General features: G+C 39.4%; 1 protein-coding gene across 1 annotated transcript in view; it reads right to left on the bottom strand.

The window, feature by feature from the left end:
• Positions 1 to 27965, bottom strand: part of stk10 (serine/threonine kinase 10) — a 65223-nt gene that overhangs the window by 1862 nt on the left and 35396 nt on the right. Inside the window, exons 8-18 of the mRNA XM_082141249.1 lie at positions 25156 to 25287; positions 22671 to 23300; positions 19112 to 19233; positions 14747 to 14870; positions 11551 to 11730; positions 10199 to 10291; positions 9796 to 9925; positions 9585 to 9709; positions 8947 to 9135; positions 7341 to 7466; positions 877 to 990 (exon numbers count right to left, since the gene is read on the bottom strand). Coding sequence (XP_081997375.1) covers positions 877 to 990; positions 7341 to 7466; positions 8947 to 9135; positions 9585 to 9709; positions 9796 to 9925; positions 10199 to 10291; positions 11551 to 11730; positions 14747 to 14870; positions 19112 to 19233; positions 22671 to 23300; positions 25156 to 25287 — 1965 coding nt within the window. The remainder of the gene's footprint in view (positions 1 to 876; positions 991 to 7340; positions 7467 to 8946; positions 9136 to 9584; positions 9710 to 9795; positions 9926 to 10198; positions 10292 to 11550; positions 11731 to 14746; positions 14871 to 19111; positions 19234 to 22670; positions 23301 to 25155; positions 25288 to 27965) is intronic.

The raw sequence follows: 27965 nt of genomic DNA, 5'->3' as shown, positions 1-27965 counted from the left end.
TCAACCAGTGGATCTCTGAGCTGAGTGAGTGAGTGGAGGCGGGGCTCATTTGCATATTCATAGAACAGTGCATGCTAAATGAGGCAAGGTGTCGAGTTACATTCAAGATATTTTTTTTTTCAAGGAAAAATGTTTAAATATGTCATTTTGGGGACCAAAGATGAGTGTAATAGATACAATTATTGACTACAGGGGAACTTTAAAATATTTCTCTTTTTTTTCAACTTTAATTGGAGCCCAGAAAACTTGAATAATATAATATAATATAATATAATATAATATAATATAATATAATATAATATAAAAATGCAGTCTGATTAAACCTACAAGCCTTCATATCATAAAGACCATTAGACCAAGAATGTTTAGAATAAAGGGAATGTTAAACTGGAGCATTTTTTTAACCATAATGCAAGTTAAGCCCTTAATTCAAAATGTTTGCATGCGCTGCAGAACGGATCTAATCTTCACGCGCTCTTCAGCCGACTGAGGTTCGGTTCGCTTATTTGAACGGCAAAATATGAATGAAATATAAACTGCACAATTATCGTGGTTAACTCATATAATTGTGATTAAATCAAATAACCGCAATCAGACGATTAATCGAAAATCGTAACAAGTCTAATATTAAAACAGAAAACAGCCATTTTAAATTGTACATTACAATATTACTAACATTTACTGTTTTTGATCAAATAAACGCAGCCGGCCACGATGACCATAAGAGACTCAAATATCGTACCATCCACAAACTTCTGAATGGTAGTGTTCAATATGTTTCTTTTTCTGTAATTGAGATTTTAGTGTGAAATATGAGCCAGACGCGTCTCCTCTCAGTGTCCAATCGTGTGAGAGAGAGTAAGAGTGAACTCTGACCTTCTTCCTGGGCTTGAGGTGTTCTCTCCAGTCCTTCAGCTGCTGGTTGTGTTGCTCATCCAGAGACTTCAGACGCTGCGTTTCGTTCTCTATGAGCAGGTGACATTTCTCATTCTGCAGGAGACAGTCACAGACAGACACCGTGTGAGACAGAACAACTGTTACCACAACAACGCCATTGAGTTTTCAGTGAGACGCGATGCAACACAAAAATGTCCTGTAATACTACAAATATATAATATAGTAACAAAATACCTTTACTAACTTAGTTTATAGTTAATTCATAGTTTCTCTTTATGCAGAACACACACAAAAAAAAAGAGTGTGTGGGATAATGTTGGGGTTGAAACAAGAAACACTCGGACATGCATCAAACGATCTTTTCCTTTTGTGTTCTACACGATGTGTGTGAATATCATGTGTGAATGCTGGGCGGGATGACCAAACATTTATATCACGGTCCTTTTAAAAATGATACCGGTTTCACAGTATATGACGGTATTATTATTTTTCAAGCATGACAACATGACATTTTCTACTGATTGAGAGAGGAGATACTGCAGTAGATTGATTTGAAATGCACTATTTTACTGTCATGAGTGAATATTGTAGAAAGAATCCACACTAGTATTAATACAGGTTTGCACAAAATGCTGCTGTTTATAAAGAGGTCCAGCAGGAGGCGCTGTTGGCGCGTCACTCAGAAACAGCAACGGTTTCCCCGGTAACGGATGTACACAAAGTGGTTTCTCCGGTAACGGATGTACACAAAATGGTTTCCCCGGTAACGGCGGCACACAAAGCAGCGCAGCGCTCATAAACGCAGCTTTATCAGGAAAGATTCAATTGAAATAACAGAGAAACTTTTCTAAAGACCGCAGGTTCACTTCAGATACATTCATATGAAAACACCCGCGCCGCGTTTTGACTTTGAAACGTGCAGTGCTCATCTGTGTTGATATTGTGAACCAATGAATGGGAAACACTGTAATATAATTTGACAGATCAGTTATAGTTTATCCTCTCCATCTTCACCGTTACAGTAACACACACCTCTGTGCATCACCAGTGTATAAGAAATTATGGTCTGTTCCAAACCACTTCAACTCCAATATATATATATCAAAATGTTCCTTCACTTAAAAGAGCTTAATTATCATATAGAGACGATTACATCCAATCTCAGTAATATGAAAATAGTATCACAGAGGCACAGGTGTCACCTATAGCTTGGGAGTGACTGAGGGCAATCGAGAACCATCTTGATTAAAGGGACTTCAAACAATCTTATCACTTTAACCTTTGGCTGTTCTTATTTGAAAGAATAACAGAGAACCTTCTGTGGGACACTAGGGACCATGGGGTGTCTCAACTTCATTAACATACAGACCACAGCTGTTGTAAGAAGAGCAACTTCATTTACATTAAGACCAGGATAAAAGGTTTAGGATGGGGTATGTTCGGGGTTCATTCTGATGCCGGTGAACCCAAGGTGCTTCATGTACCTTGCCACTACTATGCTGTAATAAACTTCATTTTTTGTGAGATCTTCGACGTCCACTTCATTTTTTCTTACATTGGCGAGCCAGACCCAGGAATCGACGGATTTCCAACAAAAAAGGGAAAAGGTAAGAAAAAGCTGTTTTCTTTCATTTATGCTGTTTTTGTCAAGGAATTCCTCGGTTTAAAAAAATCTAGAAAAGAAAAATTAAGGACAGAAGAGATCGAATTTGGTTTATTCAGTATTAGCAGGAGAATTTTAAGCCTATTCCGTACATTTTTGTTAAAGATTCTAACGTAACTGAATAAGCCCGAAGCAGTGTGGTAGCAGACTTGTATTGGAATTGTTGTTTCTAAAGTAATTGAAACAAAGTGCTTAAGTGTAAAGTTTCTAAAGTAACTGAAATTTGGAGTTGGTCTCTTATAATTCTGTTAAGATTCTAAAGTAATTGAATAAACCCGAAGTGGTGGCAGAGTTATAATAGATTGGTTGTTTCTAAAGTAACTGAAACAAATGTATATGTTTCTAACATACTTGAAACCGATTGTGAAGTTGTAATAATTCTGAGGAAATTCTAAAGTAATTGAATAGACCCGACGCAGTGTGGTCACAGAATTATTTCACAACTATTGTGTGTTATAGCATAGGCTAGACTAGTGAGTCTGATGTGCTGTGAGTTTGTGAAGTTTAAAACAAAGAACCCGAAGCAGTGTGGCTTTGCCCGACGTACTGTGGCATTGTTTTAAAATTCATAAATATAGTTTGAACCCGAAGTACTGATAAGCAAGCTGTTTTAAGAAAATAACATAAAAACCCGACGTAGTGTGGTTGTGTCCGACGTACTGTGACAGTGTTAATTTTTTTTTATATTGTTTAAGCCTGACGTACTATGGCCAAGTTGTTTTAAGAATATAACATAAAAACAGACATAGTGTGGTTTTGTCCGACGTACTGTGACAGTGTTGCATTTCTTAACTGTTTTGCGTAACGAAATTTAAGGACCAATGGATTGTGACTGTGGTTAAGTTTAGAAGCCTCAGGTAATGTGGCTATTTTGATCATTTGTGTCCGAAGTACTGGAGCTGTGAATAATTAGACTAACAGATATCTTAAAGGAACTAGATAACGTGTAGTCATTTAAATCAGACTTTGTGAATAACTATTAGATCACGAGATATTTTAAAGCTTGATAAGACTTTTGAAAATGGAAGAAATTATTGTTAAATACATCGCTAAACACGGTTCTCAGGGAATGTTTGACGGAATAGAGAATATTGTTGATAAACCGTACAAGTGGGCTATCTCTAAGTTTGAAAATGATCCCAAAATGCCTAAGAACAAAAATGGGAAAATTGCTAATGCGCTTCAAGCACTTTTTGCTTCATACAAAGTAACTAGGAGGAGAGTAGATGAGTTAGAGGCTGAAAATGAGCGACTCAGTGTTGGGGTAATTTCTACAAAAAATTACCTGGCTAGTGAAACGATATGGAAAGAAGAAAAGATCAAGATGCAGAATGAGATTTCACTTCTTAGAACTAACAATAGTATGCTTAAATCATCTGTGGAAACATTGTCTAAAAATTTGGAGGAGGCGAAGGCGGCTTGTCAGTTTATGATAAAGAATGGCACAACTGAGAAAAACCATGGTAAGACATTGTTAGGTGTCACGTTGTGTAACCCAGTTCCAGAGATGCCAGATTTGGAGGAAGACAGTGCTGAGGGTTTGGAAAAAGATTATCAGTCATTCAGTAGCCAATACTCTGACTGTAGAGTTAGATTTCCGATGGCACCAGTTCATTCTACTACGACTACGCCTGCTAGAGAAGGATGGGAGGAACCAATGACCACTACCATAGTCCGAGGATTTAATCCAACTGAACTAGATGCTGTGATCAAGAATATTGGGAAATTTGATCCTGCCAAACAAGATCCATTAGATTTTCTAAAAAACTTGGAGGAATATACTGAAGTTTACAATTTTACTGATGGTGATGCGTGCGTTTTGTTAAGAATGTGTTTGCCTGAGACTTTGTCTGGAGCCTTAACTAAGAAAGTAAAGGACAGAAATGCTAATAAGTCAGAGAGGAAAAAGGCACTGCTTGAAGTCTTAGGTGTGATGTCAGTTAATTGGGATAAAATATCTGAGATGCAAATGAGAAAAGGGGAACACCCAGCAGCATTTTCAGAACGATTATTGGAGATGTTTAAAACTTTCAGTGGCAATCCTGACATTACTAAGAATGATGTCACTTTCAAGTCTGCCTTGATTAACAAATGTGACAAACTCACCCGGTCTGCTGTGACAATGCATGTGACACCACTATCTGAATATAATGACATTATTGCTAAAATGACACAGTTTTACAACAATAATGTTCATGCAAATAGTCAAATGAAAGCAGCCAAATCTAGACATCCAGTTGCTGCCTTTGGCGAGAGAGAATGTTCTATTACATTGCCTAATGGTTTCCATCATAGACCAAGGAGATTTGCAAGAATAAATTCAGAAGGTGTTATTCTTTGCTATGTATGTGGAAAAGCTGGTCACATTGCTAGACATTGTCAAGACAGTGAGAGACCTCTTCAAAACTTTGTCTGTCATGCATGTGGAAAGGATGGTCACATTGCAAGGCATTGTTTGGAGAAAAGAAAGGAAGATCAGGAAGTTGTTTGTTTTGCTTGTGGAAAGGATGGTCACATTGCAAGGCACTGTTTAGAGATAAGAAAGGAAGATAAGGAGGTTGTTTGTTTTGATTGTGGAATGATGGGGCACAAGGCAAGACAGTGTCAATTTTCACACAAAAGAAAGATGGACTATCGTTGTTTGCTTAAGAAAATAGGCAATTTAGAAACCCAGTTGGCACTGTTGAAAGGAAATAAAGAAGTCATTCACACCTTGTCAAATATATCACTGCACCAGCAACATGACTGTAGCTCAGTCACAAGCAAAAGCTGATGCAAATTAGAATAAGTTTTTGATAGTAACACATTGTAGAGAAAGGTTTACTATCAAAAGGGGGGGGGGGGTGATTATTTATGATTATTTGATTGTTTGATGTGATTCTTTATGATTTTTTGATTTGTAAAGTGAAATTTTATGACATTAATAATGTTTGATGTTTATTTGATTAAACCTTTGACTTTAATGTTTTGAATGTGAAAAGATGATTGTGGGGAAAAGGGGGGGCAACTTCTTTTTGATTATCATTTCAGATATAAGCATAAAGATGTTTGCCTGAAAGGAGTAACCTCATGTAGAAACATGACATGGTCGTTTGAAGGACGAGAAGGAAGTACTGTAGAACCAGTGGAGCCAGGGGATTTTCTCATGAAAAATTACAGAATACAGAGATTTCCAGACCTGCAAGATCATGAACTGCAGGCCTAAAATACCTAAAAACCCTGAAACCCACCATGGGATGGATGGAACTGATGAAGAGGCACAGACTCGAACAACACCAGTGACTGCTTCTTCTAGAAGGACTTATGGTCCAAGTGGAAAAGAATTGACAATGAAAAGAGAAAGAAAAGGAGATTTCAGAAACAAACCATTTCTGAGACTATGGACAACAGTCTTTCCACAGAGGGAAAACAAGTGGATAAAGGATGTCCACACGGAGAAAATGGACACAAACACACACGTGCACAGTACACACACGCACATTTTATTGTCTATTGATTGTTGATAGTTTGAGTTATCAAAACTAAACAATATGCTAATATCACTGAGGCAAAGGAAAGATTGAGACATTGTGAGAGCCCAACAAGGCCTTGAAGAAAGAAAACAAATGCTTGATGGACACTTTGAGATATGCCCTATTCTGGTTCAATTTGGAATGTCACATTTAAAATGGCTGTATGTATCTTTCTTATTATTTGCCAATGCATAATGTTATTTGTTCCATGTTGAGACGTAAGATTGAAGATAATTCTATGATCAATATTGAATGTTCTAATTGGATATGATGGTTTTTGATTACCTCTTAAAAAAAAAAAAAAAAGAAAAAAAAAAAAGATTTTCTTTCTTAAAAACAAAATATGATAATTCTGCTCAAGTGAAGTAGAGCCATAACTCAGTGTGCAGGAGGTGTTTGACCCTATGACGGGTAAGATTCTCTGATGGCCATAGATGGGAACGACCTAAGACACGGGCTACACCGCCACTGGGGCACCTGCCCACCAGGTTTCGGGAGGTGTTATCTGAAAAGGGAGTGGTTGTGATGCTACTTTGGGCCAAGAGCATCAAATGGGGGTCTATAAGAAATTATGGTCTGTTCCAAACCACTTCAACTCCAATATATATATATCAAAATGTTCCTTCACTTAAAAGAGCTTAATTATCATATAGAGACGATTACATCCAATCTCAGTAATATGAAAATAGTATCACAGAGGCACAGGTGTCACCTATAGCTTGGGAGTGACTGAGGGCAATCGAGAACCATCTTGATTAAAGGGACTTCAAACAATCTTATCACTTTAACCTTTGGCTGTTCTTATTTGAAAGAATAACAGAGAACCTTCTGTGGGACACTAGGGACCATGGGGTGTCTCAACTTCATTAACATACAGACCACAGCTGTTGTAAGAAGAGCAACTTCATTTACATTAAGACCAGGATAAAAGGTTTAGGATGGGGTATGTTCGGGGTTCATTCTGATGCCGGTGAACCCAAGGTGCTTCATGTACCTTGCCACTACTATGCTGTAATAAACTTCATTTTTTGTGAGATCTTCGACGTCCACTTCATTTTTTCTTACAAGTGCAACAGTGAAAACACCCTCTTAAAGTGTCGCGTTCCCAGTGCTGTTAAAGCGTCATATTGCGTATTGCGGTATAATAAAAATTCATATCATAACAAAAATAAACACTGGCATTCAGTATGAACTGGTATACCGCCCAGCACTATGTGAACGGTCATTAAGAAGACGGCCAGGAAAAGCATGAGGATTGTGTGTGTGACCTGCAGCTGCTGAAGCTCTCGGCTGTTCCCCTCACACTGGCTGATCATCTCTCTCATCTGGTTATCATGTTTCTGCTGCTGGTGCAGTCGCTCGGCCTTCTGCCTCTTCTCCTCCTGCCTGGTGAACTGAGGACGAGAGAGAGAGAGACGTCTCAGAGGAGGACACACACACACACACGGGCAGAGAGAGACGTCTCAGAGAGGAGGACACACACACACACACACACGGGCAGAGAGAGACGTCTCAGAGAGGAGGACACACACACACACACGGGCCGAGAGAGACGTCTCAGAGAGGAGGACACACACACACACACGGGCCGAGAGAGACGTCTCAGAGAGGAGGACACACACACACACGAGCCGAGAGAGACGTCTCAGAGAGGAGGACACACACACACACGAGCCGAGAGAGACGTCTCAGAGAGGAGGAGACACACACACACACACGAGCCGAGAGAGACGTCTCAGAGAGGAGGACACACACACACATGAACCGAGAGAGACGTCTCAGAGAGGAGGACACACACACACGGGCCGAGAGAGACGTCTCAGAGAGGAGGACACACACACACACGAGCCGAGAGAGACGTCTCAGAGAGGAGGACACACACACACACACGAGCCGAGAGAGACGTCTCAGAGAGGAGGACACACACACACACGAGCCGAGAGAGACGTCTCAGAGAGGAGGACACACACACACACACACACGAGCCGAGAGAGACGTCTCAGAGAGGAGGACACACACACACGGGCCGAGAGAGACGTCTCAGAGAGGAGGACACACACACACACACGGGCCGAGAGAGACGTCTCAGAGAGGAGGACACACACACACACGAGCCGAGAGAGACGTCTCAGAGAGGAGGACACACACACACACGAGCCGAGAGAGACGTCTCAGAGAGGAGGACACACACACACACACGAGCCGAGAGAGACGTCTCAGAGAGGAGGACACACACACACACGAGCCGAGAGAGACGTCTCAGAGAGGAGGACACACACACACACGAGCCGAGAGAGACGTCTCAGAGAGGAGGACACACACACACACGAGCCGAGAGAGACGTCACAGAGAGGAGGACACACACACACACGAGCCGAGAGAGACGTCTCAGAGAGGAGGACACACACACACACGAGCCGAGAGAGACGTCTCAGAGAGGAGGACACACACACACACGAGCCGAGAGAGACGTCTCAGAGAGGAGGACACACACGGGCCGAGAGAGACGTCTCAGAGAGGACACACACACACACACGCGCACACACACACGGGCCGAGAGGGAAGTCTCAGAGAGGAGGACACACACACACACGAGCCGAGAGAGACGTCTCAGAGAGGAGGACACACACACACACGAGCCGAGAGAGACGTCTCAGAGAGGAGGACACACACACACGGGCCGAGAGAGACGTCTCAGAGAGGAGGACACACACACACACGAGCCGAGAGAGACGTCTCAGAGAGGAGGACACACACACACGGGCCGAGAGAGACGTCTCAGAGAGGAGGACACACACACACACGCGCACACACACACGGGCCGAGAGGGAAGTCAGAGAGGAGGACACACACACACACACACACACGCTTCACCTCCTTGATCTTCTCGCGGTCCTCCGCCGAGTTCCCGGTGGAGTTGATCTTCAGGCTCTTCTTGAACATGACCATGCGTGTTTTGCCCTCGCTGCGCTGGATCTTGGGGAGTCTGTTCTTCTCCTGTTGCTGTCGAGCTTTGAGGAGCTCAACCATGCGCTGATTATAGCACTGCATCTGTTCCTGTTCCTGAACACACACACACACACACACACGGGTCAGAGTCAGAGCACTAACACACAACCACACGCTGAACACTTAAACACAATGTCTTTGGAAGTGATAAAGTCTGATCACATTTTTAAAACCAAACATCAAGGTCCTAATAAGAAAACAGCATGGTTTGAAAGCTTGTTTCTGCCACAGAATTAAAAAAAAAGGGGGAAAAAAAGGTAATAGCGACTTTTTATCTCTGTCATTTTTCTCTTATAGTTGCAGTTATAAACCTGAAAATGCAAGAAAAAGTCAGAATTGTGAGTTATAAACTCGGAATTACGGGGGGAAAAAACAGAATTGCCATGGGAACCCTAAAACTGTAATACTCCCATTAAAGTCAATAAAACTGTCCACATAGGAAGTGCAAATGTTCCCCATTCCTGTCTGTCGCACTGCAAACACACACACACACACACACACACCTTCTCGTGTTTCTTGAGGAGCTGGTGTCTCTGCATGAAGTACTGGTCCTTCAGCTGCTGTTTGAGGAGCTGGTGTCTCTCGTGCAAGTTCTTCTCCTCCATGTCCCAAATAGTGGACTCTCGATCTGACGGATGAAGAGAGCGCTTGGGTTATGATCTGCTTAAAACCTTCAACATGGACGTCACTCAAGTTCTTAATCTTCATTTATACCTCTGAGCAGAGCCTGTTTTTTGAGGAGGCACTGGCGCTCCGTCTCAGAGATTTCCCGCTTATTTTCAGCGATGATGCTCTTCAGAGTCGAGTCAAGGTAATCCCTCTGATCTGCAAGGAACTTCTCTTCCTGAACAAAGAGCCAGAGGGAATAAAAGTCAAACCTTTTTGACACAAACAGATGCAGCTGATGCGCTTCCCTGTAATAAAGAGATCTCGAGATCATGGAAAAACACAGTTGTGGTTTAGAAGAGCACTTCTCAAGACCAGTGGAGATACTTGATTAAACATGTTTCCATTGGTCATCTCCTACTCTTTGAATTGGGCATTGATTCTGTGGCTTCTGTCTGTGATAAAAGGGTCAAACTGCTCAAAAGTGGAGACAGACACGTCTTAAACAAACCTCGTTTGACTTCAGCTGCTGAAAGTTGTTCATTTTGACCTTCAAACTGTCTTTCCTCTGATTCCTGGGCAGCTTCTCCACTTCTTGTTTGACCTGAGACAAAAATGAAGATAAAAGTGTTTCATTTCAAACTGGAAAACTGAACACAAATCTACATGTTATCTATAATGGCCCCATAATGCACTGTATGGTCACATGAGATGATCATTAGATAACTGCAATGACGTGGCATTACTTTGATCAGTATCATTTCATGTTATACCAAACAGATTTCAATCTTATAGACACATATGATAATGCTAACTTTTGCACTAGTTTATATTGTAAGCAAGAGAACATTATGTGAGATGTTAGCGACTTAATATTTCATCATCTAATCTTTTTTTTTTGTCAAATTGCATTAAAAATCAACCATATTATTTTTAGATGTTTCCTCCTCTTCAGAAAACGTTCAGCGTATTGATACATCTATAACATCTTGCAGTTTCATATTTAATATTCTAGTCAATTTCATCGCCACCATTCAAAACATAATCTTGTTGTCATTATCATTAGCAAAATAATTTATAAAAAAAAAAAATTTTTAGCAGTTATTTGATTAACGAGATTTAAAATGAAGCCAGGTTTCAATATTCACACACAAAAACAATGATTACATACAAATAGTAAAGTTCTAGAATATTATTTACACATTGAAATTGATAAATTCTTATACCATGGTCTGGGTGAATACTCGATTCTGATTGGCTGCAGGGTGTCCATTAAAAAGTGATAGAGGACACCTAGTAAAGGAGTTCTGGTGAAACTGACTGTTTACCGTTCGAAATTAATAAATAAATGCGCTGGCTACATCAGCTGTGAGTAACCATAGCAACAGGCAGTCATCAGCTGTGAGTAACCATAGCAACAGGCAGTCAAAGTATCTATACGGACTATAAATCGAGCAGACTATAAATATCTCCGGTTGCTAAATAAACCGTCAGGCGTAACCAGGGAAACCAAGTTATTGTTTGTAAAAACTTTAGATTTCGATTGTAAAACTAATTAAAATATAAACTAATGTTTTAAAAATGTGTTATTTGGCAAGTGACCATGGTATAAGCGGGTTAATGCCCGACGAGGTGTTCATTATCAGGTATTAATGGACTTCGGCGGCAAGCCGTCCGACGCGCTCGCCGTCGTCCATTAATACCTGACAATGAACACCTCGTCGGACATTAACCCTTACATATATTTCATTGCCAATCACAATAATTTGATATTAACAGTTTTGTGCAACAAAAAGTTTGGGGAATCATTGAAATTTAGTCAAAAAAGTATATTTGTATATATTTGAGGTGTAGCTCACTCGCCTCTTTCTTCTTGTGCTTCATCTGGTCCTGGAACTTGCTATAGGCTTTTTCCTGTTCAGCGCGGATGCGTTTGCCCTCGTCCCGCAGTCGTGTGGTGTGGTCCAGCTCCATCTTCTCTATGGTCTGCTTCTGCTGTTTCTCCAGGGTCTCCAGCTCGGTGTCAAAGTATTTCTTCTTGGCCTGTGAGCACAGCCGCACATCAATATATCAGCACTATTTCTTAGCATTTCAACTGCATAAAGTGTGTGATATTATGGGAGTTTCTCCTCTACCAGAAATATCCTGTTTAAGGCAGGACACTATGGGCAAAAGCAGTGTCAATTTAGAGTTTTTGGGCAATTTTGCTTCCATAACATGTATCTGTGAAAATAAGTTTCTTTTATTATACTTTATCTAATTTTGCGTCAGTGGATTTCAACACAGAACACATTTTTAAAGGCTGTTCCTCAAAACAAGCCATTTTCTCCTGGACTGAGCCAGAAAGCCACTTCAGTTCTTCCACACAACTCATTCTTGATTCATTCTGTGTTCACACAGCAGCAGAATACGCTTGTCAGTCCTGTGTTTGAGTCTTTAATACGCTTACGTTCACAGGTCACACACGGTTCAGTTATTTCTGGGAGTGACTGATCTCACACCCGTACATTTCCAGGACTCGCAACCACATTCTTGGAAAACCAGCACTGAATGGACAACTAGTCTGTCACGTCAAACAGTACGAGAGAGATGCTCTAGATTAGATCGTTCATTAGATAATGCTTCATTTGCACATTTAAACATAACATTTCAGAAAAATTGTAATATAAAAAAAATCTTAAGGACCAGATTTACTAAACAAGGCAAATTAGCCTGAGAGCGGAATCTCATAAAAGCGCCGAGTGTAAAGTTCTGCACGTGATTTACTGACAATTCACAAATTTAAGAACACAGACGCAGCCGGATCATTTCCATAATGACCAACGCAATCTACAGAGAGAAGCGCAAATTAGCATCAGGTGTAAGACAAGCTTTTTTGGGGCTGTAAATAATGGTGCAAATACCAGTAAATTGACTAGCGCAAACCTTAATAAATCACCTTGTGTGATTCATTTAAACTCTCCTCACATAAATGTTGTGTCTAAAAGGGAAACTCCTTCAAATGCATATGCAATAACATCAGCTGCAAAAGTCCACGCCTTTTCAGCGATAATTTTTCACTGCGTGTCTTTAGTAAATCCTGACAGTAGTTTAACGCCAAAAGAGGCTTTGCACTAGAGCAAACTGTTAGTAAATCTGGCCCTTAATGTACTGTGATTCATCAACAAAGGTAAGTTTGGTAATATATATATATATATATATATTAGGGGTGGAACGGTACATGTATTGGTATTGATTCGAAACGGTACGGGCGTCACGGTTCGGTGCATACATTTACACGGAGAATACACAGTATAAAAATAAATAAAACTCGTGTGCAAATTAATTAATGTAATGCGGAACTACTGTTAGATACGCGGGTTCTTTAGGGACACCTGTATCCCCGCCTTAGCTCTGAACATGGCTGCGATGTAAAGATTGCAATGCTCGAATATGTTGTGTGTGTGTGTGTGTGTGTGTGTGTGTGAGTGAGTGAGTGAGTGAGTGAGTGAGTGAGTGAGTGAGTGAGTGAGTGAGACAAACAAGAGTGAAAACAAATATATTAATATGAAATGTAGCAAATTCATTTTCAACTCATTCAGGTACAATTACCAAACATATCTCAAGGTCTTTGTGTCTTTTTATTAATTTAATTAATAAACTATTTATATAAAACTATTGTCAGTGCACTACAACTAAACTGGTTCTATGCCTTTACTTTATCAATAAAACTTATTTAAAAAAATACAAGGCTTAAGTAATTTATTTTCCTTTGGTGGTCCAGCCTGAGACATGCACAAGCCTTCCGCATTTCTGTTTTGCTTTTCCCTCCATTGTACCGAACCGTGATGTCTGAACCGAGGTATGAACCGAACCGTGACTTCTGTGTACCGTTCCACCCCTAATAGATATAGATATAGATATATATATATATATATATATATATATATATATATATATATATATATATATATATATATATATATATATATATAGTACAGGCCAAAAGTTTGGACACATTACTATTTTTAATGTTTTTGAAAGAAGTTTCTTCTGCTCATCAAGCCTGCATTTATTTGATCAAAAATACATTAAAAAAAAAGTAATATTGTTATATATTATTACAATTTAAAATAATTGGTTTTCAATTTATTATACTTTAAATTATCATTTATTTCTGTGATGCAAAGCTGAATTTTCAGGATCATTACTCCAGTCTATCACATGATCCTTTAGAAATCATTCTAATATTCTGATTTATTATGAGTGTTGGACACAGTTCTGCTGCCTAATATATTTGATGAATAAAAGGTTAAAAAGAACTGCATTTATTAAAAAAAATAAAAAAAATTCTAATAATATAAATCTTCTTTACTATCACTTTTGATCAATTTAACACATCCTTGCTGAATAAAAGTATTGCTTTATTTCAAAAAAAGTAAGAAAAAAAATGACTGACCCCAAATGACTGACCAGTAGTGTATATTGTTGTTACAAAAGATTTCTATTTTTAAAACATTTGCTTCTTTTTTTTCTTTTCTTTTTTTTCTTTTTATTCATCAAAGTATCCTAAAAAAGTATCACAGGTTATGAAAAAATATTAAGCAGCAGAACTGTTTCCAACTTTGATAATGAATCATCATATTAGAATGATTTCTAAAGTAATGATCCTGAAAATTCAGCTTTGCATCACAGAAATGGTAATTTAAAGCATAATAAATTGAAAACCAATTCTTTTAAATTGTAATAATATATCACAATATTACTTTTTTTTCTGTATTTTTGATCAAATAAATGCAGGCTTGATGAGCAGAAGAAACTTCTTTCAAAAACATAAAAAATTGTAATGTTTCCAAACTTTTGGCCTGTACTGTATGTATGTATGTATATATATATATATATATATATATATATATATATATATATATATATATATATATATATATATATATATATATAGTAAATTTTTTACCCCATTGTCTTAATAGGAAAGCCCTTTTATAACATCTTTAAACTGAGCTTAACTGTCTTCACGACTACGAACATGCAGTGTGTTGTGCTGGAGATCTGTGCCTCTTACATTCATCTCCTGGTCGAATCTGCGCTGCATCAGTTCCCGCTGATCCTTCAGCTTCATGTTGAGCACGGCCTGAGCTCGGTGCTGCTCTTTCTGCAGAAGACGGAGATCTCGAAGCTCCTGGCGCCTGTGTGGATCAATCAATGCAGACATTCACATATACATTTGAGGACTCTTTTGACTTGCTTAATATGAAAAAGATGATATCTATCATCAAAACTCAGTTTTTTTTTTTTTTTTTTTTTTTGAACACTGAATGGAAGTCAAAAACTACAGTAGTCAACATTTGAAGTGGATCAAAACCTTTCATCAAAGTTATACATGAATTTTGAACAATACCCGTTTTGTCTTAGGACGACTTTGATTCACTTTTTTTGATCCACTTCAAATGGTTACCAACATTCTTCAAAACATCTTTTTTTGTGTGTGTGTGTTCAGCAGAAGAAGTGGAACGACAGAAGTAAACGATGACGCCATTTTCATTTTTGGGTGGACTATCCCTTTAAGCTGAAAATGTGAAGTATCTCGCCAACCAAAGAATGTCTAGAATGCAGCAATCGTCTGTTCTTCCACAGTCACGACCCACAGAGAGCACTACAGAGGACTCATGGGAAAGACACCCCCACCTCATTCATTGCATGACTTCACTGACAGCCAAAGACCAGAGGAATGTTCCACAAAGATATTTTATGTGGGGGTAGATCTCAAGCCTGTCAAAAACATGTCACAAGTCATATTTCATCACGAAACCAAAAGAAATAAACGCATTGAATTTTGCTTAAGGGAAATGAAGTCTATTATTAAGAAGATTGAGTTTGTGTTTTGATTTTGGGGTAAAATATGAGCTGGACATGTTTGTTGTGAGACTGAAGTGAAGCAGTGTATTTCACGCAAGGACACTATCACACCACTAGATGGCAGAAGTGGCATTGTTTGTAGGTGCAGACAGAGAGCAGTGTGTGTGTGTGTGTGTGTGTGTGTGTGTGTGTGTGGTGGGAAACACTCGGTATTTAATCTACTACCACCAGCTGAGGTGCTTCAAGAGAAACGGCTAGATTGAAAGGTTCACAAGGATTCAGATGATGGATCTGCTGAAGGGAGATTTGAGCTCTTGTTTTGCCCTTTAAAAGCAGTCCACTTCCTCTGGCTGTACACAAAGTTCCCCTTGTGTATTAATGTCCCTTTCGGGAAAGACAAGGTCTTGGACCTGAGACCTAAAATAGTCTGTTTACTCAGCCGAGATGCAAGATCAAGTAGAAAACTTTTTTCCTCTTAAAAGGTTATTTCATCATTCTGTCATCATTTACTCACCCTCATGTTGTACCAAACTTGTAAGACTTTTGTTCATCTTTGAAATACAAATGAAGATCTTTTTGATGAAATCTGAGAGCTTTCGGTCTCTCCATTCATAGTACACATAACTACCACTCTGGCTTTTCTTCACATATAAACATTCATCAATGCACACATGTGGTAAATGGAAGTTTAAGCATGTTCGCTTGACATGCAAGAACCAATGAGGTTCACTCTCGTGTTACGCAGCACGTTTGAGCTTCGGCAAGAACCAATGAGGTTCATTCTCGTGTTACGCAGCACGTTTGAGCTTCAGCAAGAACCAATGAGGTTCACTCTCGTGTTACGCAGCAGGTTTAAGCTTCAGCAAGAACCAATGAGGTTCATTCTCGTGTTACGCATCACGTTTGAGCTTCAGCAAGAACCAATGAGGTTCACTCTCGTGTTACGCAGCACGTTTGAGCTTCGGCAAGAACCAATGAGGTTCATTCTCATGTTACGCATCACGTTTGAGCTTCTGTAAGAACCAATGAGGTTCATTCTGGTGTTACGCACACGTTTGAGCTTCTGCAAGAACCAATGAGGTTCACTCTTGTGTTACGCAGCACGTTTGAGCTTCAGCAAGAACCAATGAGGTTCACTCTCGTGTTACGCAGCACGTTTGAGCTTCGGCAAGAACCAATGAGGTTCATTCTCATGTTACGCATCACGTTTGAGCTTCTGTAAGAACCAATGAGGTTCATTCTGGTGTTACGCAGCACGTTTGAGCTTCAGCAAGAACCAATGAGGTTCACTCTTGTGTTACGCAGCACGTTTGAGCTTCAGCAAGAACCAATGAGGTTCATTCTCGTGTTACGCAGCACGTTTGAGCTTCTGCAAGAACCAATGAGGTTCATTCTCGTGTTACGCACACGTTTGAGCTTCTGCAAGAACCAATGAGGTTCATTCTGGTGTTACGCACACGTTTGAGCTTCTGCAAGAACCAATGAGGTTCACTCTCGTGTTACGCAGCACGTTTGAGCTTCTGCAAGAACCAATGAGGTTCATTCTGGTGTTACGCACACGTTTGAGCTTCTGCAAGAACCAATGAGGTTCATTCTCATGTTACGCAGCACATTTGAGCTTCTGTAAGAACCAATGAGGTTCATTCTCATGTTACGCAGCACGTTTGAGCTTCGGCAAGAACCAATGAGGTTCATTCTGGTGTTACGCAGCACGTTTGAGCTTCTGTAAGAACCAATGAGGTTCATTCTTGTGTTACGCAGCACGTTTGAGCTTCAGCAAGAACCAATGAGGTTCATTCTCGTGTTACGCAGCACGTTTGAGCTTCTGTAAGAACCAATGAGGTTCATTCTCGTGTTACGCAGCACGTTTGAGCTTCTGCAAGAACCAATGAGGTTCATTCTGGTGTTACGCACACGTTTGAGCTTCTGCAAGAACCAATGAGGTTCATTCTGGTGTTACGCAGCACGTTTGAGCTTCAGCAAGAACCAATGAGGTTCATTCTCGTGTTACGCAGCACGTTTGAGCTTCTGTAAGAACCAATGAGGTTCATTCTCGTGTTACGCAGCACGTTTGAGCTTCTGCAAGAACCAATGAGGTTCATTCTGGTGTTACGCACACGTTTGAGCTTCTGCAAGAACCAATCAGGTTCATTCTGGTGTTACGCACACGTTTGAGCTTCTGCAAGAACCAATGAGGTTCACTCTCGTGTTACGCACACGTTTGAGCTTCTGCAAGAACCAATCAGGTTCAATCTGGTGTTACGCACACGTTTGAGCTTCTGCAAGAACCAATCAGGTTCATTCTGGTGTTACGCAGCACGTTTGAGCTTCTGCAAGAACCAATGAGGTTCATTCTGGTGTTACGCACACGTTTGAGCTTCTGCAAGAACCAATGAGGTTCATTCTTGTGTTACGCAGCACGTTTGAGCTTCGGCAAGAACCAATGAGGTTCATTCTCATGTTACGCAGCACGTTTGAGCTTCGGCAAGAACCAATGAGGTTCATTCTTGTGTTACGCAGCACGTTTGAGCTTCGGCAAGAACCAATGAGGTTCATTCTCATGTTACGCAGCACGTTTGAGCTTCGGCAAGAACCAATGAGGTTCATTCTCATGTTACGCATCACGTTTGAGCTTCTGTAAGAACCAATGAGGTTCATTCTTGTGTTACGCAGCACGTTTGAGCTTCGGCAAGAACCAATGAGGTTCATTCTTGTGTTACGCAGCACGTTTGAGCTTCTGCAAGAACCAATGAGGTTCATTCTCGTGTTACGCAGCACGTTTGAGCTTCTGCAAGAACCAATGAGGTTAATTCTCGTGTTACACAGCACGTTTGAGCTTCTGCAAGCTAGGTAGACCTGCTTTTTCCAATTTTGCTCTGCATGCATGGAATGAGCTTCGGGGTTTACTACACATGGAATCCGTAACATCTCTTGATCTGAAGATATTTTAAAGTATGTTTTTATGGAACAATATCATTGTTTTAGTTAGCTGCATATGATTTGGATTGTTTATTAGATGTGGGTGTTTTGTGTCTGTTTATTGTGTGGTTTTATGTATTTCTTTGTCATTTTTGTTTTTGTTGGCCATCTTGACCAGGACTCCCTGGTAGAAGAGATCCTGTATCGCAACGGGACCTTCCTGGTTAAATACAAAAGAGGTTTATTACGCAGCACGTTTGAGCTTCCGCAAGAACAAATGAGGTTTGTTCTCACGTGTCAAGCAAGTACGGTTCAGCTTTTGTTTATGCTCGCTGATCAATATTTGAATAAAAGCCTAAATTCAATCTGTTCATCATATAAAGCAACTGTGTCTTCAGAAAATTAAACAGATAAACAGATCGATTTAGTTCATATGGATTAGTTTTACAATCTCTTTATGAACTTTTTTGAAGCAACAAAGTAGTAGTTGCGTGGACTGTCAATGGAGGGAAAGAAATCTCTCAGATTTCATTAATCATATCTTCATTTGTGTTCCCGAAGATGAACGAAAGTCTTACAAGTAATTGATGACAATATTTTTTTCCACATTTTTTAAAGAGCTTGATTAAAGAGTGTGATGGCGTGGACTTGCCTGAGGAACCTCATTTCCTCGTCTTTCTTCTCATCATCAGTGATGATTTTGGAGGTGGTGACGCTCACCTCGACACCATCAACCAAGAACTTACGGGTGCGTTTGAGGGTCTTCTTGGAGTCCTGTTAAAAAAAACAAATGAATGGAAATGAGAGAAACTAAGAAACAGAAACTGTGAACTGTGATTTAAGGGAACTGTGGATGGGAGATTAAAAAAAGAAGAAGACATGCAACATGAAGGAACTAGGACTGATAGAACTAGAAGCATAAGGAATGGGTGGAGTGGAGAAAGAAAGAAGAAATGAGAAACCGAGGCAGAGGCAGAGGGCGTGAACAGGAAGCAGTGAGATTTGCTGTTATCCTGTAAAGCCAGTTCTGACAGGAAGTGTCAGCAGTTCATGAACGTGTGGGGCAGATTAAGAGATCATGAGGGTGAATCTCACAAAACCTATTCATTGTGTCATGCTTTTTATGGAAATGTAATTAGGCACACAACCTAAATAAGTCAGTCATTACTGTAATTAGAAAAATTTATAAATAATATATTATTTAAACTCTAATAATTTAAATAAAATGGTAGAATTTGTTGGAATACAAACTAACTAACATAACAGGCAAAGACCTGGATGCTTCGTAGTTTCAGCGCCACTGAATTAATTTAATTAATTTAGACACTGTTGCAATCGTATTTTATTGCATCTTGTCATATAAATGCCGTCACTTTTCAGCAAACAACACAAAGACCTGTGTCTATTTAACCCAGCTGAGCAAACAGTCACATCCTCTGTCGACCACGACATCCATTTTATGCCGTACACTCGATAGTGAGACTATCAAAGCGAGTCAAAGTCGGCTGTTCGAAGCGTGCAAATCTTGGCCATCCTGTCATGTGGTTTGGGTGCGATAAAGCCACTATGCAGTGTGCATGCACAAATGTTTGCTAAAATCATTGTTGAACCCTTTTGATCGTGCAGCATCGAAACTAAAGGACAAGAGGGGGTTAAACTTCTGAATCATACTGGAAAAACGGCAAACATGAGAAAAGAAGCTGTTCTCCGGAGCCATAAACAAAGAACAGAACGCCAGCGCCGGCCGACCCAACAATCCTCACAGTGACTGATGCACAATACTGAATGGAGCAGAGACAAAGAGCGTTTGCAGTTTGAAATATGCAACAAATGAATGACTTCATTTAAAGTAATGTTCCGGGTTCAACACCAGAAATGGAAAAAATCGGAAATGTCGATTGCAGATACACTCATGATGACAGTCAATAGGGCTGAAACATGTTCATCTACTGTACCTAGATGATATAGACATCTTTACAGCTCAAATAGTATCTTTTCGATGAGACTTTTGTAATCAAGAGCATACTAGGGATGCTATTGATCAAAAATACAGTAAATATATTGTGCCATTATTATATATGTAAATATATATATTGTGAAATATTATTACAAGAAATCATTTTTGATATTAATATATCTTAAAATGTAAATTATTTCTGTGATGGCAAAGCTGAATTTTCAGACAGCACTTATCTAAATCTAAATCTTTATCATGACAAAACTATATTATCGGCCATATATTAAAAGTTGGATACAGTTCATTCTCTACTTTACCTGCAGTGCATACATACAGTGAACTATCTAGCAAATCTATATAATATAGAGAGTTATATAATACATCCAAATTCATCCGCGTACAGTAAACTCAAATGGATCAGTATCATCTATATAGTATATCAGTCTATTTGCTTGTATTGTTGCAAAAATGAAAGTACACGATCATCTAGCGCTGATCCTCTGAATGCGATTAGAAAGCATGTTAAAATACTATAAACATTAACATGACTTTCTGTAAATCTGCTTTTTGTATTGTCAAAAGCACTATACAAATAAACTAAATGTTCACTACTACAGCAGGCTTCAGGGACACCTGGAAGCACTTCCTTTGTTTTGCAAGACTTTGCTTTGTTAAACCTATAAAATAGAAACTACAGCTTAAATTGTAGGGCTGTCAATAAATTGCAGGGTTGTCGCTTGGCCGAGATCCTTCGGAAAGCAACCTGTAATTCTAAAATCAGTCGTTTCATCCTTTCTAAGATCTGCGTTGTAAGGCACCACAGTATTGCCTGTTTTTAGTTTTGAAAGGGAATCTTCGTAATAACGACTATTTTAATAATTTTACCGACAACACATTTCTGGTTTGGTGTCAATGAAGGGCTACTTGAGCCTTCCTGACGGGGCTTTGGAAATACATTAAAGGTTGAGATGCATGGCTTGAATATATGTAGAAGCACACACATCCCTCCATCCAGCAGTACAGAGAGAGCTCAGACGTGATGCGGTGAGGGATGGTTTGGATTCTGCAGACAGGCTCGACTCTGTTTGAGCTCTGTACCTTCACTGTACTTCTGTGTGTACGACGGTCGACCCGCCCAAAGAACGTTCCACTCGCTCTCATAAGCAGGGCTCTGTTCTACAGCGGCCCAACCGAGGAGCTGGCACTGAGACCGTACACAGAGGACCGCATAGGCAAGTGTGTTAAAGACCAAGAGTGTCATTAGTGCTGTGTGCAACTCTCCAGACTAACATGGAGGACCAGTGTCACCAGTGCCACCAAGTTCTACAGACGGTTTCTATGCTTTGGTTTTGGTTATATATGTGTATCGGCCGATATGATCAATTTTTAATGTTATTTCTGTCAGGACCACTATCGTCAAGTACGATTGCCAATTGCATACAGTTTGGATTGGCGGTTCTGTTCTGGGCGAGAACTCCCTGCGCATCCATGAAGTCTAGCATGGATAAGAGCAGCAATAACCCCGCTTAGGGGAAACAAACAGAACCAACATGAATGTATTGCAGATATCATTAATTCAAGATTTTAAGTACAACATGATTTGATAATTTAGTCTGATTCGAGGGGAATCAGAAGGCCAAATCCTGACTGACGAGAGGATGAGCTGGGGAGGGAGGAGGGTAATTCGCTCCTGAGAAACGTGATAGCTGCTGATAATACTGAAGGAGCTTATATATGTATACAGTGATAGGCGTCATATTCCTATAGGTAGACGTGGATCAGCTGAGAGTCAGCTGACGCGAGCTTGACTAACGTGACCTGCCAGAACTGACGCTACGCTTGATCGTTATTGGCCCGATAAGAAAATATTAAAGCCAATAAATAATGGATTATTTCCTTCATCTGAGACACTTCAGATGCGCGCGTTTCACCATATGGTGGTTTTGAATTGCTTGAAATATGATCGAATCACTTCAAAAAAGGAAAATACAGATAAATAATAATAAGAAAATAATTTGTGAAAACGGTGACGTCATGCGTATTACGTGTTCAGTCTATTAGAGCGTAGCCCTGTCAAAGTGACATCGCCAACTACTGGCCTGGAAGCAGAATACAGCGTTTTTAATGGCTTTCGTGGATCCGCGTGAACGGGGATCGTTTTCTGCACGCGAAACCTTTCAAAAACGCAAAGGAAAAACATTTCAGTTTTCAGTACATCGGTGTCGTGTAAACGTACCCTTAAACACAGACTTACCCTTAAAGAGATGGTGCCCATTTCCTTGTTGACAGACAGATCACCTGACAGGTTCAGGCTGATGTCCATGTTTTCACTGGCAGAGTACCGATTTGATAATCTGCCGTTACTTTCCAGATCCTCACCAGCCAAAGAGGACCTGTCGCTCACCACAGACGCACGATTGGTCAGCCGTTTAGGATAAGTTTGGTCCAGCATGGGATATGGCTGCTGGTTAGGCATTTCTCCACTGTGAGCTTCCTCCTCTGGTTTCTCTGATCCCACTGATGGCTTCTCCGTGGTGTCTGAGGAAGATTCCGGTGACTCTGAAGGTTCAGCGGTCCTCAGCGAAGGAAGTTCTGGTTCTGAGCTCTCGACCGCTTTGGTGTCCTCCTCAGAGGTGGGCGTGCTTTTCCCATCCTCAATCCCGGAGTCGGAGCAGGAGGCCTTCCCTGACGCCTCGCTCTCGGGTTTGTCATGATCTTCCTCTGGAAACTTGTCGCTGAGATTGTCCTCCTGCTCTTTCAAAGGGGTTTCGGCAGACCTGAGCTCCTCCTCAATCACCATTGGAGTTTCAGTGTGACGTGTGTCGTGCGAATGGTCACCATATGAACTGGTCTCACTGGTTTCTGACGGGTCTTTGACAGGAGCCTAGAAGGAACACAGACAGAATGAGGCTTATGCAACACAAAAGCCTGATAATTATCTTTTCTTTCTTCAAAATAACCACTATAACCAGAAATATACAACACCGTCTGTTATACAAAACATCACAGATTTACTATTTGGTCAGAGTAAACCAGCAATGATATGGCTGGTTTTATAAAAAGGAAAGTCTCCAATGCCTGTACTAACATGGACATATAATAAAGACACTAAAGTTGTTGGCAGGCCAGAGACCTTCACACTTATAACAGTTTTCTTACTAAAAAGAGGGACTAATTGTCCTGTGCTTTATTTAACTCTTAAGAAATGTGGATGGCGTGTCTTTTGTTTCATTTTTATGGTTGAAGGCCAGATGAGAAGCGGAAGAGGAAGTGTATTAAGAGTTATTTTTGAACGCACGTACCATTGTGCCATTTGACCACAACAGCCTAGAATAGATCTTTAAATGGAGACGCGAATGTGAAAGTTGGGTGGGGGACACATGTTCTGTTCCAGTCAAATTACATATGCAGTATTGACATCACAGTCACAGTGTGACATTAGGTGTTGTGGCGCCCAGAGCCCACGAGACAAGAGTCGGGCTGCTTTCGCAACGGAAAACTACTGGGTTTCATTTCTTATTATTATTATCAGTGTTGAAAACAGATTTTACTGTCGATACCATTCAAACATTCATGGTTAGATTTTAAAAAGTATAAAAATAATAAAAAATTATACTTTTATTCATTAATGATGCATTCAATTGATCCAAAAAGACAGTTAAGACCTTTATAATGTTACAAAAGATTTCTATTTAATAAATGCTTTAAAAAATATAAAAATGCAATTAAATGCTGTTCATTGTTTGAACTTTCTACTCAAAGAATCATGAAAAAAGTATCACCAAGTTAAGCAGCAAAAACTGTTTAACATTGATAGTAATAATAATAATAAGAAGAAGAAATGATTCCTGAGCAGCAAATCATCATATTAGAAGGATTTCTGAATGATCATGTGACACTGAAGACTGGAGTAATGATGCTGAAAATACAGCTTTGATCACAGGAATACATTACATTTTAAAATAATACTCAAATAGAACATCGAATACATTTTAAATTGTAATAATATTTCACAATAATACTGTTTTTTCTGTATTTGTAATCAAATACATGCAGCCCTAGTGAGCAGAAGAGACTTTCGAAAACATACAAAATTTGTATAATGATAAACATTAGTGATAACTGAGGTCACGTGACCTTGATATTTTGCATGTTAAATTCAGCAAGTTTAAAATCAAAACAGATACTTTGTATCTTCAATTAAACTTTGTTGAAAAACAATGAGTCATGAAAGATTTAAGAGTTGAAAATCGTGGCTGTAATTAATTCAACAAAGTTAAGAGGAACACTGCATTGTGGGATACGGCATTCTGTGTTCTGTTGTATACTGCTTATGTTGGCAAATGTAGTATAATATCCAGGTATTTTATGCATAAAAAAAAATGTGCAAACTGTATACAATATATATTGCATACACTGCAGCAACATAAAGAGTATATTACATAACCTAAATGAGCACATATCTGCATAATTCATTGAGTTCTTGGCACGTCGTGCTGAACGGCAGTGTTTTTGCCCTTCATAGGTACACCTGCATTGAAGCGTAGAATAAACTTTCCATGCAATAACAATTACAGTTGTCAAAGCACTAAACAAATGTGTCTCTCTTTACGCCCTGAGCTCTTTTCCATTAGCAGTGCATTATTTTTACTCTCTATCAGCACAGAGTGAACTGAGAGATTTATGATACAGAGACATTTGGAAGGTGTGCAGTAAGTGAGAAATGTCAAGACCCCTACAGGTGTGACATCAGCAGGGTCTTCTTCTCCGTCTTCATGATTGTCCTCGATCTCCTCCATCACCTCAGCTTTGGCCTCTGCCACCAGCTCTCTCAGTGGACGGTTGGTCTTCATTGAACTCGCAAAAGGATGCTGAAACGCAGAACACACGTGGAAAGGTTATACAGAGTTCTTTGTAACGGTACAAACTCCACAATTATTCCACTGTGCATAACAATAACATGCACACGTCACCTTAAGAAACATGCATGTTAAATAATAAGAGCCTGAGAATGGAAATTGTGATTAAATTGTTTCAGTTATGTATCTTTCGAAGCATCACTAAAATGTGTATCATATTGTCGTGGTTGGCGTCAAACTGAATCAAAGTAGCAGTAAAGAACCACAATCAAATTAAATTGACAGAGCAATTGATTTTAAGTTAATATTTTATAATTTAACACCACATTTGCATGTTCACGGTTCTCTGATGTTGGTTCATGTTACATGACATGCAGGTAGACAAATTAAATATTTCATATTTGTTAATAAGTGTTGTTATTTTAAATATATAATTATTTTCAATTGACATTTTTGATTTATTATTAATTATACCATGGTCTTTCTGAATACTGGATTCTGATTGGCTGTAAGGTGTGCAATAAAAGTTCCATTCAGTTTAATCACTGTTCTAATATTAATGTGCTGCTTTCATTGAAACACACACACGTCACTCGCTCACACAGAAACAGGAGCTTTGGCTTTTATTAATATATTAACTTCACTACTGAATATCTACGTTACTTTACTCAGCAAGGAGGTTGTAACGTTGCTGTTTTTGAAGTAATTCAACTCACAGCTTCATTGCTAGCAGAGATGCTGCACAGATTCAGGTAATTCACACGCACATCTTTCTCTTTCTCTCTCAATTGGTTAATTCATTCAAATAAATGTTATAATTCAATATCAATCAAATCAATGTAACCTTACTTTACCTCTGTGTCTGATTTAAAGCGGGCAGAATGCTAAATCTAACGAGACGTAGCTGATGAACATAACCATCATTTTAACCCTTCCAGTCAAATGTAACTCTGCAAACATAATGCTGGCAAATTGACCATGACCATATACATAAGCAGTATAAGTCATGGCTAGCTGTGCATTAACTGTGTCATGCATTAATTATCCCTTACTTATTAAATTGAGTCAAATCAGGGTTCCCACACCTTGGTTAACTTCAAATTCAAGGACCTTTCAAGGACTTTCCAGGTCCAATACCCTCAAATTCAAGGAATTAATGTGGGGACACAAATGTGGTGTTCAACAACAAACGCTGAGGTGCCATCGTAGTAGTTTTGTGCGCTTGAACGTCATGGCAACGTACAACACAAAGTACCTCACGGGGGAAACACTTAACGTAACGCGTTAATGCGCATAACTAACGTTAATCAAGCCAGCTATTATGCATAGGCCACGAAGTGTTGGCGGAATAACACATTAGCGGACCAGAGGGAATAATATGGATTTTTTTCTCCAGAAAACATCTTGCACAAAATAAATTCAAGCACTTTCAAGGACCTGTAATCTGTGTATGTTTATTTTCAAAAACTTTCGAGGGCCTTGAAATATTTTTTTTTCAGATTCACACACTTTCAAGGATTTCAAGGACCCGTGGGAACCCTGTCAAATATTTGTGGTTTGGACCGAAATGCCAGTTCTTGACTTCTCACATTGTTGTGGAACTTGTGTAAGCATGTTATTTTACTTGAAATACACTTGCAATTAGCAAAAGTGGCAGTTAATAAAAACATTTTTTAAAGTTGATCTGGGGATTAATTAGTACATCAGCGGAGTTAGATGCGGAGGACTTGAGCTGAACTGTGAAAGCATCAGTGTATGAAGAGGAACGCTGCTCTCATCTATTATTCAGCTGAGTTGCACCTTGTTTAATTGAAGTGTCCCAGCTGTCGAGCGCATGTGAGGGGGAGTCAAGCGTTAAAAACATACAGCCAGCAGTATCAATTACTCTCACCGATGACCGAAGGAAAACCCAACTACAGCTAATGAAGAAACACTGCAGCACGATTCACTATACATCCAAAACTGTACGAGAGGTCAGAAATAGAGCATCCCAATTCATAGTTCATAGTTCATAGTATACCACTGTAGCTTGGATAGTGTGGTTTACCAGCTTAGATCCAGCAACACTACATGCAATGGCAAGGTCAAGGGAATTCTCAGGAAAAATGTATAACATAACAGCATATAATATTTAAAAACCGCCTATGAAACAGGACGTTTTTAAAATAAAATCTAAGACTATAAGACCTTTTTTAAGAAAATGAATACTGTGTGTCCATACAGAACAAACTCATACAATCTCAAAATAAATAATGGATCTCAGACATTCTTCTAAACAATGAACAACTGCAAAACAGGGTAACTATAAATTTTAAGTTTTATTTAATATATAAATATATTTACTATCAATACATACGAATTTGAGGGTCAATATTGGATTTTGCTTATACGATAAAAACGTTTTATGGCCTTAAATTAATCAAACTGAATTTAAGACTTTTAAGATTTTTGAGAACCTGCAGAGACTGTATAAAAGAAGCCTTTGTGTCTGAGCATACATATGATAGCCAAAAATGAATCTATTTCAGGTATTTTAAGGTTTCTTGACCTCCATCTTGGTTTCGATGATCAATATAAACTACAGATCAGCCTATAAAGACTTTTGACTTTGCAGTAATGTTCGCCACTCAGGATAAAACAGTGATATATGAACTCAGCATACAACTCTTGGCAGGATAGCATATACTGCA

The sequence above is a fragment of the Leuciscus leuciscus genome (genome assembly GCF_965113295.1).
Source record: "Leuciscus leuciscus genome assembly, chromosome: 16".
Taxonomy (NCBI): Eukaryota; Metazoa; Chordata; class Actinopteri; order Cypriniformes; family Leuciscidae; genus Leuciscus; species Leuciscus leuciscus.
The sequence above is the reverse complement of the archived record's forward strand: the minus strand, read 5'-3'. Positions and strand labels throughout refer to the sequence as shown.